The 15,656-nt window shown below is 37.2% G+C and overlaps 3 protein-coding genes across 3 annotated transcripts in view; all 3 read left to right on the top strand.

Annotated features, from left to right (window-relative positions):
* The first annotated feature begins 1,858 nt into the window (after positions 1-1,858).
* On the top strand, positions 1,859-2,943 carry LOC141342117 (sperm acrosome membrane-associated protein 4-like). The gene is made up of 3 exons (XM_073846504.1): positions 1,859-2,002; positions 2,298-2,408; positions 2,494-2,943. Exons 1-3 carry the CDS (start codon positions 1,948-1,950, stop codon positions 2,706-2,708), a joined length of 381 nt encoding a protein of 126 aa, XP_073702605.1. The 5' UTR covers positions 1,859-1,947; the 3' UTR covers positions 2,709-2,943.
* A 263-nt stretch (positions 2,944-3,206) lies between these two features.
* On the top strand, positions 3,207-11,148 carry LOC141342885 (nucleoporin SEH1-like). Its single transcript, XM_073847459.1, has 8 exons — positions 3,207-3,405; positions 3,508-3,558; positions 5,462-5,608; positions 6,280-6,491; positions 7,344-7,442; positions 7,861-8,001; positions 10,215-10,369; positions 10,452-11,148. The coding sequence occupies exons 1-8, from the start codon at positions 3,295-3,297 to the stop codon at positions 10,589-10,591; spliced, it is 1,056 nt and encodes a 351-aa protein (XP_073703560.1). The 5' UTR covers positions 3,207-3,294; the 3' UTR covers positions 10,592-11,148.
* A 1,747-nt stretch (positions 11,149-12,895) lies between these two features.
* The window catches only part of cep192 (centrosomal protein 192), a 32,740-nt gene continuing 29,979 nt past the window's right edge, over positions 12,896-15,656 (top strand). The window contains exons 1-2 of the mRNA XM_073847031.1: positions 12,896-13,065; positions 15,083-15,193. Coding sequence (XP_073703132.1) covers positions 12,896-13,065; positions 15,083-15,193 — 281 coding nt within the window. The remainder of the gene's footprint in view (positions 13,066-15,082; positions 15,194-15,656) is intronic.

Here is a 15,656-nt window from a genome sequence, read left to right as displayed (position 1 = left end):
AATAATATATTTTTGTTGTTGTTTTTTTACAAACAAATCTAAATGAACATATTTCAAATAATATTCTTTGTTGAGATTTGAGTAATTTCAATTTGTATTTTACACAATGACGCAGTGACATCATCATCTAATGACGTCACAACGTCATTTAGCAACTTTTAGCAACAAATTGACCTGCCTTTAACAACTTTTATTGAAAATTAGTTGGGAACCATTATTTTGATGATGTAAAATGGTTGCACTAACTGAGCTACTGGCGCTATCTGTTGCTATTGGCACATAACTTTGGAATACAGAACTTTGAAAAGAAAAAGCTGATACAATGCCACATTGTTCAGCTTTTGGTTGTCAGTCGAAGGGAGAAGACAAGACAAGAGAAACTATTTAAGTCTTCACTGCTTTCCTAGCGATAAGAAGAGGGGGGAAAATGGGAAGCTACTTGTATATGAATAAAACTTCCCAAAGACCTGTGTCTTTGTTCTCTCCCCTTTAACCCTGATGTTTATGAGGCTTGTAGTAGTCCACAGCTACTGAAAGAGCTTACAAACTGCAAAAACAAGAAACGCTAGATGCCATCCTTGCATAATGTAAATATGCCGATCCTTGTCATGATGCCACAGCCACTAAAAAAGTTTCTCAGCATGGATTTCATGGATCTGGGGGTGTTTAGACTCCTTGTAGGCTATACACAGCTCTTTCAGTAGCATGTGGTCAATATATCAGTATTTTATTTTTCAAGTTGTGTTGCGGTAAAAAATATCAACAAGCACCAGTAGCTCATGGAGTGCAACCATTTTACGTCATAATGGCGCCCCCTATAGTCCAAAATATGTATAAAACGATGTGGATTTTTTTCTTCTACGTATTTCAGTAAGACGCATTATTTACATTATATTAAACCATACACAAGTCTTAACACCCGGGGTTCCCTTTAATTTAAATTAAGACAGGTTTACAATTACCAAAATAATTCATTCACTGACTACTTGTAAAGGTTACACAGTACTGTCGTCAGCATGTGTGCAATGGTTTATTCACTCAAGTTGTTCACTAAAAAAGTATCACGATCTTTTACTACGTTTCGTTTTACTAAGTTTTTCCACAAATGTCAACTAAGCTTTTTTTCTCCTCCATCCTCATTCACCAAATTCGAGCATGACTTTTATCAAGCTATAGCAAAAATACAATATGAAACATAAGTAATACTTAAAAAAAAATACTAGCATTACTATCTCTGCCATATAATAACTTTATGAGGCGGAACTATTTAGAGTATGTTCTGAATTAAACGAGCCAGTGCGTGGATGGAAAATCGGAGAATCATTTGTTTGATTTAAAGATTCAATTTTAGTCCAATTTTTTAATCCAATTAGAACGATTCCTTCACAAATGAAACGCTACTTCGAGGAAAATTATTTAAAACATTCTTTTAACTTGTCGTTTTGGTGTAATGAAGTTTATAGATTATATAATATTTACAATTTAAATAGTTAGATTAATAAAACCTTTGCCTTGAATTACGATTGAAAAAGGACGTGTTTGAACGTGCACGTGATCAGGGGCGTCGCTGCGTCGTTCTGGGCCCTGTGCACTGACTCAGCTAAGGGGCCCCCGCTGTACTACGTTCCGGGGGGGGGTTGATCCTCGGGGGCCCTCCCCACACTTGGGGCCCTGGTAATTTAGTCCCCCTTTTCCCCCAACTACGACGCCCCTGCACGTGATCCATTTAGGTTTTGTCTTGTGCTACACGTGCTAAACAGCTGCATCTAATGAATGGCTAATAAGATAATGCCTTTATCCCCCTCACACCTTATCATGCATTATGCAACGCAATCCCCATTGTCACACAGTTAGACTGGCCGTCTGTTTGGTAATACTCGTTTGTAAAGACTATATCCAGCTCAAGGTGTTGCTGTCATATTTATACCCTTAACTACTCACTTAAACATGAGAGGAAATATTTTTATTGCCTTTGTGATGGTGATGTCTTTGTTTTGTTTGGGTAAGTCAATGATTTCCCTGGATTTTGAGAGGTAACCTAGTATGAATGCTATATCAAAATGTTTCAAATCAGTGATGAATGGATTTTGTAAACCACTTATTTCCATACTAAATTTGAAATAAGATCATACCAGTGTGATTAGTCCTTGTGTATTTGCAATATGAGTGTTTAGTGGCTTTAATGCACAATTTAGTGTTGTTAAAAACAAATTGTGAGCACAAAGCAAACTACAAACCTGTTTGTTCCATTATAACTAATTAGAAAATAATACACAGTAATTTCCCTTTGCTTACAGGACAAACACTTGAGTGCTTTCGGTGTGAGCTTGGATTCTGGGATTTGTGTTACACCACCAAGACAAACTGCAGTGATGGGGAATTGTGTTATGTGGGAATTGGTAAAGCAGGTAAATGTGATGTTAAAGTTCAGTTTTCGAGATCTCTTTTACACACCCTTCTCCCTTTGTGAATGCTTTTCCTTTGGTGTTTCAGCTTCAGTTCTGGATATAAAGGTGATGGGGTGTCTTCCCATGGAGGAGTGCAACAAGACAACCGGTGTAGAGTTCCCTGCCAATAGGACTTTGTACACCTTGAAGACCACCTGCTGTGAGGAAGACTTTTGCAACGCTGGCCCTTTAATTCAGTCTTCCCTTGCTCCCCTTTTGCTTACCATACTTCTCATTGTTGAGACAATGGGTGTGTTTTGATCATTTCTAAATTCTAATGGTTATATAAGGGATTGAAGGCTTTTTCATGTTTACATTGTTCACATACTGTTCTTGTTTTACTGTTTTGAATGATCTAAAACAGCTGCCTTTATGCCAGAGCACATTTTGGATGCTCTATCCAGTTGATTTTGTTCATCCAAACGAGTAAAGATTATAGCTACACTTTAAAATACTTTACCTTTAGGATATTTTCTTAACATGTTTTACTGTTAAATAAATGCAAATGTCAAACATTGATGGTTACTGTTGTCTTTTGTACGTTCGTAATTGCATGCAAAAGAGGGAGCTGTTTGACTAAAAAGCTTTGGCGGCCTTACTGCGCATGCGCAGATGTGCGCAGATCTTCACGTCAGCCTGTAAAGTGTTTCATCCGATCTTTTACTATAAAGATCTGAAGCACGTGCTTTTCAAGTCTAACGTGATTGGACCGCTTGCAACCTCGCGTTTAAAAAAAAAAAAAAAAAAAAAGTAGGGAAGTGCACAAGTTCGTGTTTACTTCCCGCGTGCCATTACCAAGAAGGGTAGATAGGCTAATTTAAAAAAAAAAAAAAAAAAAAAAAAAAGAATGTTTGTCGCTCGCAGCATCGCAGCAGATCATAAAGATCTCATCCACGATGTTTCTTATGATTTCCACGGGCGGAGAATGGCAACGTGCTCCAGCGACCAAAGCATTAAGGTATGCTTTCTCATCCCATGGCCTGTTGCAGAGTTTGCAACATTATATGACTATGATATGAAGTGCAAATCTTTGGGTTTTATTTTTATTTTTTCCTTTTAGGTGTGGGATAAAGGTGATAATGGTGAATGGAACTGCACAGCCAGCTGGAAAGTAGGTCTTGCCATAAAACAGTGGTTCTCAACCAGGAGTCCTGGGCCCACTAGGGGGCATCAATAAATATTCAATGGGGCTGGAGGATAAAGTATTTTAATTAATTGTCAGGGCACTGGATGATAAAACGTTTAAAGGGATAATTCACCCAAAAATGAGAAAACTGTCATTAATTACTCGCCCTCATGACGTTCCAAACCCGTAAGACCTTTGTTCGTCTTCGGACCACTGAATATATTTTTGATAAAATCCAAGAGCTCTCTAACCCTCCGAAGACAGCAAGGGTCCTACCACGTTCAAGTTCCAGAAAGGTACCAAGAACATTGACAAAATAGTCCATGTGACATCAGTGGTTCAGCTGTAATTTTATTAAACTGAGAATACATTTTTTTTTTTTTTCCTCAATTCTTCTCCGTGTCGCACTACCTTTATTTTGTAGAGTACCATGATGCATTGTTGTTTATGTGCCGATCAAAGCACACTCTTGCTTCGTGGTACTCTCCAAAATGGCGTTAGGGTGATGTGGAGGAGAATAATTGTTGAATAAAGTTTTGTTTTTTTTGTACACAAAGTATTCCCGTAGCTTCATAAAGTTACGGTTGGAACACTGATGTCACATGGACTATTTTGATGTTTTTGGTACCTTTCTGGACCTTGAATGTGGTCGGACCCTTGCTTTCTATGAAGAGTCGGGGAGCTCTCGGATTTCATCAAAAATGTCTTCTGAAGACAAACTAGGGTCTTATGGGTTTAGAACGGCATGAAGGCAAGTAATTAATGACAATTTTCATTTTTGGGTGAACTATCCCTTTTAATTATATATAGAAATTAATTTAATTCTAGTCTAAATTAAAACGCTAAAATGCAAACACACACAAAATCAAGATTGGAATCATATTCTTTATTTTCTTCACTGCAGTTTTTATTGAAGAACTTTCAGTTCTTAAGTTCTGGAAGCACAAAACAAATTATGGTTAACTTAATATATCAACACTATCAAGTTTCTGTTAATAAAGTTTGAGAACGAGTAACTGTAGCATAATTACAGCTATACTAAAAACACTATGGGAGGGTCCTTCGAAATAATGTGATAGAGGAAAGCATGGAGCCTTTGTGTTGAGAACCACTACGATAAGATGATCTCGAAACTTTGTTAAACGGACATGTTCTGAACAGTGTTTTCACGATGCGTCTTCAAGCGGCCATATTGGTGGCACTGAATGTAAACAATACCACGGAACTGAACGAAACTTGCATGTTTTGCTGATTATTGCTGCTGAAAATGGTCAATTATTGTCATGTTTTGGGCTGTACTAATCAGTCGGACAGGGAAAAATATTTGGAGTACGCAACTATAGACTGACAAAAGTTAAATTAAGGAGAAGAGTGCAAAAAAGGAACAAAAAAATACGTTTATGGTTGGCCAGATTGAACCAGTATTTCCAGGGCAAGAATCTTGACAACATTAATGTTTGTTTTTGTTGTTATTTCCGATAGGTAGGTTAAATATTAGGCTAATATCTTAATTTATACTGCTCGTACATATCTTTACCACCTATTAACTTTAGTTTGTCAAAATATTGTGCCCTTTCCTGCTTAGTCCTCCTTTATATGATTTAGCAGCTTTCACATGTTTTTTCCATGGATTAGACTGCATAAATTAGCAGAACAATGTATTATACTTCAACAATCCATGCTGTTGTTTACATCTGAGTACGCAAATATGGCTGCACATCCAGGTAACTGAACAAATCGTGAAAACTTAACATGTAGTTCTCTCATTCAAACAGTTTATCGGTTTGAATTTTGGCTTTCATATTGATGTACATTCATAGTTTTGGTAATTTATTATGAGGTGTATTGGGTTCTGGGCTGTAATTTGACACAAATGTGTGTTTTGTAGACTCACAGCGGCTCAGTTTGGAGAGTGACCTGGGCCCATCCAGAGTTTGGACAGGTTTTGGCATCCTGCTCCTTTGATCGTACTGCGATAGTATGGGAGGAGATTGTTGGAGAGTCCAGTGACAAACAACGAGGGCAAAGCCACTGGGTAAGAGATCCTTTCTAGTATGGGCATTTGCTGTAAATCAGTTGATTCTCCCAGGTTGTCTTACACAATAAGTTTGATTTTTATTGCACTTAGTTAGGCTAACTTTCTAAATACGAGGTGCTACATGTCATGTTACCATTCTAAGTGTACTCTTCTGTGTCTGTGGTGTTGATTCTTTTTGGTTGGACTGCCAGGAGTTAATACACATACATCTTATGTTGCACAGCATGTATGTGGTAGTTGCTGTTCTCAATGACAAACATAGCTTGGTAGTATCCACCTTATTTTTTGCAGCCATTTGTAAATTGAATGTGTCTGACTTCCGGTCTCATCCACGTCTAGTTATTTTTAGCTGTACAAAACGTATGTTAATTTTGCTGCTTGATATTGTAAACTAGCATGTCTTACCATATTAGTTTAATGTATTGTCTTAATTATGAACAAAGTGGTTGTAGTGCATGCAGTTTTGCCATTTACTGCACTTCTCACTTCTATTCTTCTCGTTATTTTACTACGGTGGCTCTGTTTTCCTACGGAAGTCTCACACATCACCAGAAAACGGCTATCTTTTGCATTGAAAAATAAGGTGGATAACTTTTGTAATAGTAGTATAATTTGGGTACGTTATAACGCTCAACATTTACTGTTTGTCTCCCCTGTTCTCACATCAGATAAAGAGGACCACGCTTGTGGACAGTCGGACGTCTGTGACTGATGTGAAGTTTGCCCCAAAGCACATGGGCTTGATGTTGACCACATGCTCTGCAGACGGGGTGGTGCGAATCTACGAGGCCCCTGATGTGATGAACCTGAGCCAGTGGTCCCTGCAGCACGAGATCTCATCCAAACTCTCTTGCTCTTGCATCTCCTGGAACCCTTCCAGGTGAGAATACACAAATGTTAGATATACACCTCTATATGTGAGTAGATGTACACCTACACTGCTCTGCAGATGTGTGAACCTTTTGTAAATTAATGTATCCTGCATCTGGAAGTCTCAGATAAGTGATAGACTTTTCACCGAAGGGTCAAACTGCTGTCATTAGATCTGTGACTGCAAATGGCACAGATGTTTTACATGCATGTCACCATTGAACAGTGAGATCAAGCTTAAAGGGATAGTTCACCCAAAAATGACAATTCTGTTATTAATTACATGCCCTCATGTCGTTCCAAACTTTGTTCATCTTCAGAACACAAATTAAGAGCTTTTTGACCCTCCATAGACCGCAAGGGTCCTTCCACATTCAAGGTCCAGAAAAGTCCCAAGAACAATTGACAAAATAGTCCATGTGACATCTGTGGTGCAACCATAATTGCAAAAAGCTGAACATAACGCATGCATGTGGTGCTGTTGATGTTTTTATCGTGGTACTAATATGGCTCTAGGGTGATGCAAAGAAAAGATTTTTGCACAAGTATTCAGTAGCTTCATAAAATTGCAGTTGACCAATGATGTCACAGACTATTTTGTTGATGTTCTTGGTACCTTTTTGGACCTTGAATGTGTCTTTCCTGTCTATGGAGGGTCACAGCTCTTGGATTTCGTCTTAATTTTTGTTCCGAAGATGAACCAAGGTTTGGAATGGCGTGAGGGTAAGTTAATGAATGACACATTTACATTTTTGGGTGAACTAACCTTTTAATAGATAATTTCTACATTCTTTTGGGTTTCATCTCAGACCACTTTTGAGACTGCTTTATTACTAAAAATATATATTTTTTGTCTTCACAGTTCTCGAGCTCATGCTCCTATGATTGCTGTGGGTAGCGATGACGGCAATGTTACGTATGGCGGCAAGGTTCAGATATACGAGTATAACGAAGTTACAAGGTCTGCCTTTAATTCCCTTTGTACTTTTGTAGGCTAGTTCACACTCATCCTAAACAAAACCAGTCATAAGGTTTAACTGAGATGTATACAACATTTGAAAGCTGAATAAATAAGCTTTCCATTGTGTGGTTTGTTAGGATAGAACAATATTTTGTCAGGATACAACTATTTTAAAATCTGGAATCTGAAGGGGGCAAAAAATGAGAAAATTGCCTTTAAAGTTGTCAAAACGAAGTTCTTAGCAAAGCCTATTACTAATTAAAAATTACAGTTTGATATTTGCTTAATGATTTTTGGCATAAAATAAAAGTTGATCATTTTGACCCATGCAATATATTGTTGGCTGTTGCTACAAATAGTTAAATTTCTTCACAGGTTAAACTTTTTTTTTTTTTTTACTTTATTTTTATGGTTATAGAAAATATGCCAAAGCAGAGACACTGATGACAGTTACAGATGCTGTACATGATATTGCATTTGCTCCAAATCTCGGTCGGTCTTTCCATGTACTTGCTATTGCAACCAAAGACGTGCGCATCTTCAAACTGGTTCCACTCCGGTGAGCAAAATCAAATCAAATGATTACTTGAGTAGAATTGGATTAATATATATTGTGTAATGATGCCATGCATTTTTCTTTACTGTTTAAAGGAGTAGTTCACTTTCAGAACAAACATTTACAGATAATGTACTCACCCCCTTGTCATCCAAGATGTTCATGTCTTTCTTTCTTCAGTCGTAAGGAAATTGTTTTTTGAGGAAAACATTTCAGGATTTCTCTCCATATAATGGATTTCTATGGTGCTCCCGAGTTTGAACTTCCAAAATGCAGCTTCAAAGGGCTCTAAACGATCACAGCCGAGGAAAGAAGGGCAAACAAGTGGCAAAACAAGTTATATACTTTTTAACCTCAAATGCTCATCTTGTCTAGCACTGTGTGTACTCTGTGTAGAAATTAAAAAGTATATAAATTGTATATGTTTTTAGAAAATAACCAATCGTTTCGCTAGATAAGACCCTTCTTCCTGGTCTGGGATCATTTAGAGCAGGGGTTCTCAACTTTTTTTAGGCCGGGCCCCCCTCCTGCTTCGGTCAATTTTGCAAGGCCCCCCATACCTGACATTTCCTCTAAAGATGTTTATTTTTAAGCCTGCTTTATTAACCAAAACATTAGTTTTGCCCTCTGCTCAATTCTAACATTTTAACACACACACACACACACACACACACACACACACACACACACACACACACACACACACACACACACACACACACACACACACACACACGTACATGTACATGTACATACATGCATATATATAGGGTGCGATTTGTGAAATAACCAGAGGGGGGGGATGCTTTTAAAAACTTTTTTCTCTCTCTCTCCATAGGCAGAGGTTGACGAAACTAGTGTAATCTGTTAACAACGCGCATTATATACCCGTCTTTTTAGGCAAGAACCAGATAATGAGTGTTAGGTCATGAAATGTTTTTAATAAGACGGAAGCTGTATTATGTGATCACAATTTAATAAAAACATCGTAAGTTAGCTCTATAAATAGTAATGATTTATTTTCAAACAACGAATAAATTTTATAGAGAAGGTGAGCAAAGTATCAACGGAGCTTTTTGGAAACTCCGAATCAGTAAACCACTGCGTCACAAAAAGATTCACGGTTTCGAAGCGCTCCAGTCGGATCGCGAATCATTTGATTCAGAATGTTCAACTTCAAAGCGCGTATGGGAAATTATTTGATTCAGACGACTTTAAAGCACGTATCGCGAATAATTTGATTTAGATCGGGACGTAGGAGCGGGTTCGCGGGACGTATTATAAAAATAATTAAGCAGAGGCAGGGTATAATAGGTTACTTTTGCGGGTGGAAGTGGGACAAAACATGAATGTCGCGGGCGGGAGCAGGACGAAATAACATATATTTCTGTGGGAGCGGGACAGAAACTTGCGGGTGCGGGACTAAAAAATATGTCCCTTGCAGGACTCTCGAATGAAGTTTCGTGCAGCGGTTGAAAGTTTTGAGCTGCCATTCAGTCTGTATTTAACAGTGCGATGAAACTTGATGCGTCGAGTCCAAAGCAATCAATCACAGAACACGAGAGAGACCGTGCTTTGATCATTTTCATTTAAAACATTAATAATGAAATTAAACAATTTTAGGATAATATTTAAATGAATTTTAAGCTATTTCGTGGCACCCTGGAGGCCCACCGGTTTAGAACATTTGTTCTACATGAAACGTGAAACGCAATAAAATACACCCAGTACCCAAATAATGCCTTGTCTGTTTTTTCTCGCAAACAATTTGCGCCCCCCTTCCGATCTCTCCGGGCCCCCCCTGTTGAGAACCACTGATTTAGAGCATTAAAACTGCATTTTGGAAGATTAAACTCAGGGGCACCATAGAAGTCCATTATATGAAGAGAAATCCTGAAATGTTTTCCTCAGAAAACAATTTCTTTACGACTGAAGAAAGAAAGACGTGAACATCTTGGATGACAAGGGGGTGAGTGCATTATCTGTGAATTTTTGTTCTGAAAGTGAACTACTCCTTTAACCTTGTTTTATCACTGCATCAGTACTTTTAATTATAATACTCGATAATATATTTTTATTTATTTAACCTTGAAGCTCTTATGTTAGGGTTCTTCTGTAATGCAAGGTTGTTTTCCAAGACTACTGTTTAGAAATGTTTAGTTCTATTGTTATTGGACACCAATAGATGTCTCAATATGCCTGTTTTTGACTAACAGAAAGGACAGCTCTTCTTCGGCGCCCACTAAATTTGAGGTGCAGTTGCTGGCCCAGTTTGACAGTCATAATTCTCAGGTGTGGCGTGTAAGTTGGAACATCACCAGTACTCTTCTGGCTTCCTCTGGTGACGATGGTTGTGTGAGACTCTGGAAAGGTGAGGGGTTTGTAATAAGAGTCATCAAAAATGCAACGGATGGAGTGATATTAATTTTTGTCATTTTTAACCATTTCACCAGCAAACTACATGGACAATTGGAAGTGTACAGGTATCCTAAAGGGAGATGGTAGTCCAGTATCTGGTCAGCCTGGTGCTCTGAGTGGTGTCCTGGGATCTGCTACAGCACAGAGTGCTCTAAACGGGGCCACTGGAAGATAAATGCCATATGACTTCTATGCACTTCTATGATGCTGGACTGAGACCAACTGATTGCACTTGTTGGACATGCAACGAGACTGGCACTTAACATGGGTCCATTATTAACTGCCTTCAAGGAATGTTGTTTAAGTTGACTGTACTTTCAATCTATAGAATTATGTTTTACTCTGAAGGCTTTTGCCCATTTCAGAATTTTGTACTGGGACATGTTTAAATGGATGCTCCGATCATGAAAATGCATGATATCCATATTGAGCATGTTATTTTAATTGTTTTGTAGACACAATTAAGGGGGGAAATAGATGTGCCGTTACAATGTGGCAAAATATTGGATTAATTGATTTCTCTCACTCTCTTTTGTTATTGTATGAGAATCATTAAGGTTAAAGCAGCTGGTATGTATATTAAAAGTATTCACAAATATTTGAAATTATTTTATTTGTATCCTGCATTTCTGCAATTACGTCTGATGGATGATTTGATTTACATGTAAGGTCAAAGGTTTCTGTGAAGAAAAAGATGTATTAAATGCCATGGTGTTAAACACTTAAACAGAATTGTTTTTATGTATTCTTTATGAAATAGCGGATTGAATATGAAAATCTGACTGGGCCTTTAAAAAGCTAGATGTGTTTTAGCACTGCAGTCAGTCTAATAATGGATCTTGTTCTTGTTTAAAGTGTTTTTCAATAAGCAATATTTTCAACAATTGTTATAGTTGTTATTGTGTACAAGTACACGTCTTGTCCTGCACTCTGGATTTTGTTCATGCTCTTAAATTAGAATAATTATTTCTGTTCTCAATTTTATCAGACAGTCCAAATGTGCCATTTGGTGAATTACAATGAACGTGTTTTAGTAAGCAACTGTCATGTATGGCTCCCACAGCTGCTTTTAGTCTCAGCTGCTCTGTGGGTCATATTTCACAATCTTGTAGTTTATATGGAACATCATTTGTAATTCTGAAAATATATTTAGATAATGATTATATAACATTTACAATTTTGATTTTAAGACATTCAACCAATTGTTTAAAAGTTCTCATGCCTTCTGAATTTTCTGTTGTGCTGTAAATTACTAACTCTAAAGTATACAACAAGCACTATTTACAAACAATTTTTATATTAAAAACGTTTCAAAACAGCTTCTTCATTCAAAACACACAACAACGTGATTGACACATGAATCCGCCACTCTTTGAAAGCAGTCAGAAAGGATTGTCCAATGAAATTTGCCGTTATGTCGAAGCCCCGCCCATGCAAAGAGAAACTCAGAGGCGGGATTCTACCATAATGGCTTCACTTCAGCTTTGCACTTCGACAAACTGTTCTCAAAAAGTGGGGAGGCCGCTGTAACGGCAACGTTTTTAAGCATTTCACGGATTATCGGAGCTGTATTTGCATGAAATAGTTGAATGAACTACATTTATAAAGGCAGAAGTGCTGCTTTTCCCCTCATGGTAAGTTGTCTTCGAAACAGATTCCTCTCAGCTGTTGCAAATCTTTTTCACAGTTGTTGTCACTGTTTCGTTTTCAGCCAACGACTAGCCAAAAAAAGTAAGAACCCGAGCCAGAAAAAAGTCGCTTGTTGTTTAGCGTTAGTGATGTTTTAAGTCTTTTGTCTTTTTTAACTGTTTAAGTTGCGTGGTTGAAGTGTTTGTGTTGCCTTGATTAAGTTAACGTTAGTCTCCATTGCACGGCTTTTATTTGAGTTAAGCAGCCCGTTAACCTTATTTGTTTAGTTTTTATTCAGTCTACCCAAACATATTGTTACTCTGTTTTCAGAAACGTACTACAGAGGTTAATGTGCAGTTAAAGTTGTAAGTTATTGAACTGATAAAGCTAGTCTGCTAACTAAGTTACAAACGTCAGATGAAAGACGAAAATTATAGAGATAACGAGTTCACTAGGTTGATGCAAATGTAATTGTTATTCAGTTTAAAGTGTTAAAATGTACTTCTATCATTACTAGAAAATGGCAAGGTAAATGCAACAGCAGCTAGCTGCCATATTAACAGTTTCAAGCTTTATCTGTGTAACAATATGAGTTATAAAACATTCCGTTATGTCTGATTTGACGCTGTCCAACACAAATAACATCTTCCAGTTTGACTTGATGCAGGCGTTTACGTATTCATGGCAGTCAAACATGTCTAGTAAACAACTAAGTACAGTATGACAGTATAATTTATCACCAGTTTCCTAAAGGAACTCATGATGTGGCCAGTTCACTCTGTATGCTCTTCTGTTTTTTTGTAGGTCAGTCCTCATGTGGTGAAGCCCTGTGTCAATGAGTCACACAGACATGGAGAACTTCCAAAACATTGAGGATGAGCCATTTCCCAGCTTCCTTTCAAATGCCTCGCTGGGCAGTAGTGGCCGCGCCACTCTCGGCAACGTGACACTGGGCTCTACACTCGGGATGCCCATGGCCGCCTCTACCGTGGCTAAAATTAGACCTCCAGTAGACAACAGGTGGGAGACTCCTGCATGTAATCTCATGAATATTGTGACAGCGTGTCTGTCCTAACTAGGTGACAATGTTGACTTCCTCAGTTCCTGTTTGGTGAATATTAGTGAATGTTCAAAAGGGGTCATTCCATCTCATTTGGTCCAAAAATGAAGAAGTTCATTGCTTGCCAGGAGTTTTATTTGCCTCACTTTTTTGAGTGATTACCTCTGTATATTGGCACCAAATTTTATTTTTTATTGTACTTTATTTAACCACAGCATCTATGTTGGTCATTGCCCCTGACAAAGTTTTGGTATAGAGTGTTTTCATGATGCCGCATCAATCGGCCATGTTGGCAGAACTGAACCTAATCATGCCACTGAACTGAAAGAAACGTGAATATTTTGCTGGTTATTGCTTCTGAAAAGGATCGATTATTGTCTTGTTTTGGGCTGTACTAATCGGTCAGACCGGGAAAAACATTTGGAGTATTATAGACTGCCAAAAGGTATAACAAATCAAGGAGAAGAGTGCAAAAAAGGCATTTGTGGTTGGCCAAATTGAATCAGGATTTTCAGGGCAAGAATCGTTTTTGTGTTTGTTCTTACCTTTTCCAGTTAGGTAGGTAAAATATTACACATTTTTTTTCAGTGGTTTACACAGCATAAATTAGCAGAACAATGTGTTCAGTAGTAGATTAACCGTGCAATCCATGCTGTGGTTTACATCCGAGTATCGCCAGTATGGGCGCACATCTGGGAGCAAACCCTGTATTAGACTTTTACAGAAGCCTCCTTGGAACAAGAAGTGATCTCTAGGGGATTTTCGCTGAAATATATTATTTTACGCATTCTTGTTCCTTATAACTTGAGACCAAATGTAATGGTTAAGATTGCTTTCAGGTTTGAGAATTTTTTTTTTTTTATTTAAATCTGGGATAAGAATGTAATCCCCCCCCACCCCCGATGAACCTCATTGTCAGGCATAAACTTTTGTATATCAATCATAAACGGATTCCAATCAAATATTGCTCTTTTTGATGTACTGAAATTAATTTTTTGCAAAAAACCCTAGAACTGAAATTAAAGTTATTAAAAAAAATGCTCATTGCTAGATTTTATTAATGAGATGTGAACATTTCCTGAGTTAAATGTAACATTTGCAAGCTGTTTCATTGACACCTTTTCCACAATTTAAATGCTAATTGAGCAATTGCTTAAGGAATGAAACATTTCAGTAAGTTCGTACTTTTTCTTTTGAGATAACGAGTGTGAAAATGGCATTTATTGTTCAGGAGTGTATTGTTTTAAGTATCTTTGTTTACAGTCAAATCAAATTATTCAGGCACCAGGTATAATTTTTGATATTTTTTACTAGGGGGTGCAGGGCACTATTGTCCACTTATGCAAGGATAGCAAAATAAAGTAAACAATGAAATATTTTATCCAAAAATTTGCCAAACAGTGGACTACCAGTAAAACCAATTAATTTGGGAATTTGGAAAAATTTGGGATCTCAACTTATTCAGACCATGTTTTTTCTTTAATTGCTAATACAACCTTTTTCACCACAGACTGAACAAAATTACGCATTGCTTGGCAATTTGTCAAAAAAGTATTAATAGTTGTGTAAATGCTATCATACTCACAGTTATCTGAATTTTTGGTTGGTCATTATGATCGTTGCGGATAGACTTAAGTTGTAAATCTAAGGGATAAGAATGTGCAAAATCAAAATGGAGGTAATTTCTCAAAAAAATTAGGAAAAAATGTCAAGCAATCTCCTTTGGACTACTTGAGGTGGACCCAAAGTTATTTCAAAGAGGTTGAACATTTATTTGAGTTTATGTGAGTTGTTGGTCAAAATGCTAGTGATTTATTGATTGATTGGTTAGAAGTTTTTAGCAAATTTTGAGTTTGCTAAACTAGCTCATGTAGGTTTAGGGCACATATGCTTTACTTGTATTTGCTGCTAATTTAATACATTTTGTCTGTGTTTTTTGGAAGTATTGTGCTATTTGAGTCATTTTTGTCTTTCCAGAGTAACTGATGTCCAAGCATCATATTTGGAGGATGGACAGTTTTCACTCATGCAATCCCAGGGGTCAGATGGAGGCAGGGAAAAATTTCTTCTCAGCCTCAAAGAAGATTTGTAAGTGTTCAGCAATTGTTTATTTTTTTTTTTATCTATGCCAGTAAGCTGATTACACAATCACCATGACAAATCAGCAATTGTCAATTCTTTTCTGGTTATTTTGTAGTGCTTGTACTACCTAGTTATTGTGCTTGCACTAGATATACACTGATCCCTCTAGTACAAATAATGAGCCAATATTTGGCAGTTTTAAGATTAATGTCATTGACTGTGCCTACTTGAACTGCTAGTTTCCTATTTTGTCTACAAACAACATTATCAATAGATCAGTTTTTTTTTTTTTCTCAACAAGTTGTTTAAAATTTCATGTTCATATGACTTCAGCTATTTCGTCTCTTTTCCTGCATTGTAGTAAGTTGTAAATGTAGGTTTGTATTTTAACATTTTGTCGGCCATCAGCTAGATCTAGATTATTGGAAAAAACCTGTCAGTTGATTTTCTTTCATTAGTGGTTTTTTTT

This window comes from Garra rufa, chromosome 9 (genome assembly GCF_049309525.1).
Source record: "Garra rufa chromosome 9, GarRuf1.0, whole genome shotgun sequence".
NCBI lineage: Eukaryota > Metazoa > Chordata > Actinopteri > Cypriniformes > Cyprinidae > Garra > Garra rufa.
This window is presented reverse-complemented; position numbering and strand designations above follow the sequence as displayed.

Bases quoted from the DNA above. Each gene is read 5' to 3' on its own strand.
- LOC141342885 (XM_073847459.1), top strand. From the start codon at position 3,295: ATGTTTGTCGCTCGCAGCATCGCAGCAGATCATAAAGATCTCATCCAC. The intron at 7,443-7,860 runs GTCTGCCTTTAA...TTATGGTTATAG, and splicing joins GAGTATAACGAAGTTACAAG to AAAATATGCCAAAGCAGAGA. The intron at 10,370-10,451 runs GTGAGGGGTTTG...CCATTTCACCAG, and splicing joins TTGTGTGAGACTCTGGAAAG to CAAACTACATGGACAATTGG.
- LOC141342117 (XM_073846504.1), top strand. From the start codon at position 1,948: ATGAGAGGAAATATTTTTATTGCCTTTGTGATGGTGATGTCTTTGTTT. The intron at 2,003-2,297 runs GTAAGTCAATGA...CTTTGCTTACAG, and splicing joins GATGTCTTTGTTTTGTTTGG to GACAAACACTTGAGTGCTTT. The intron at 2,409-2,493 runs GTAAATGTGATG...TTGGTGTTTCAG, and splicing joins TGTGGGAATTGGTAAAGCAG to CTTCAGTTCTGGATATAAAG.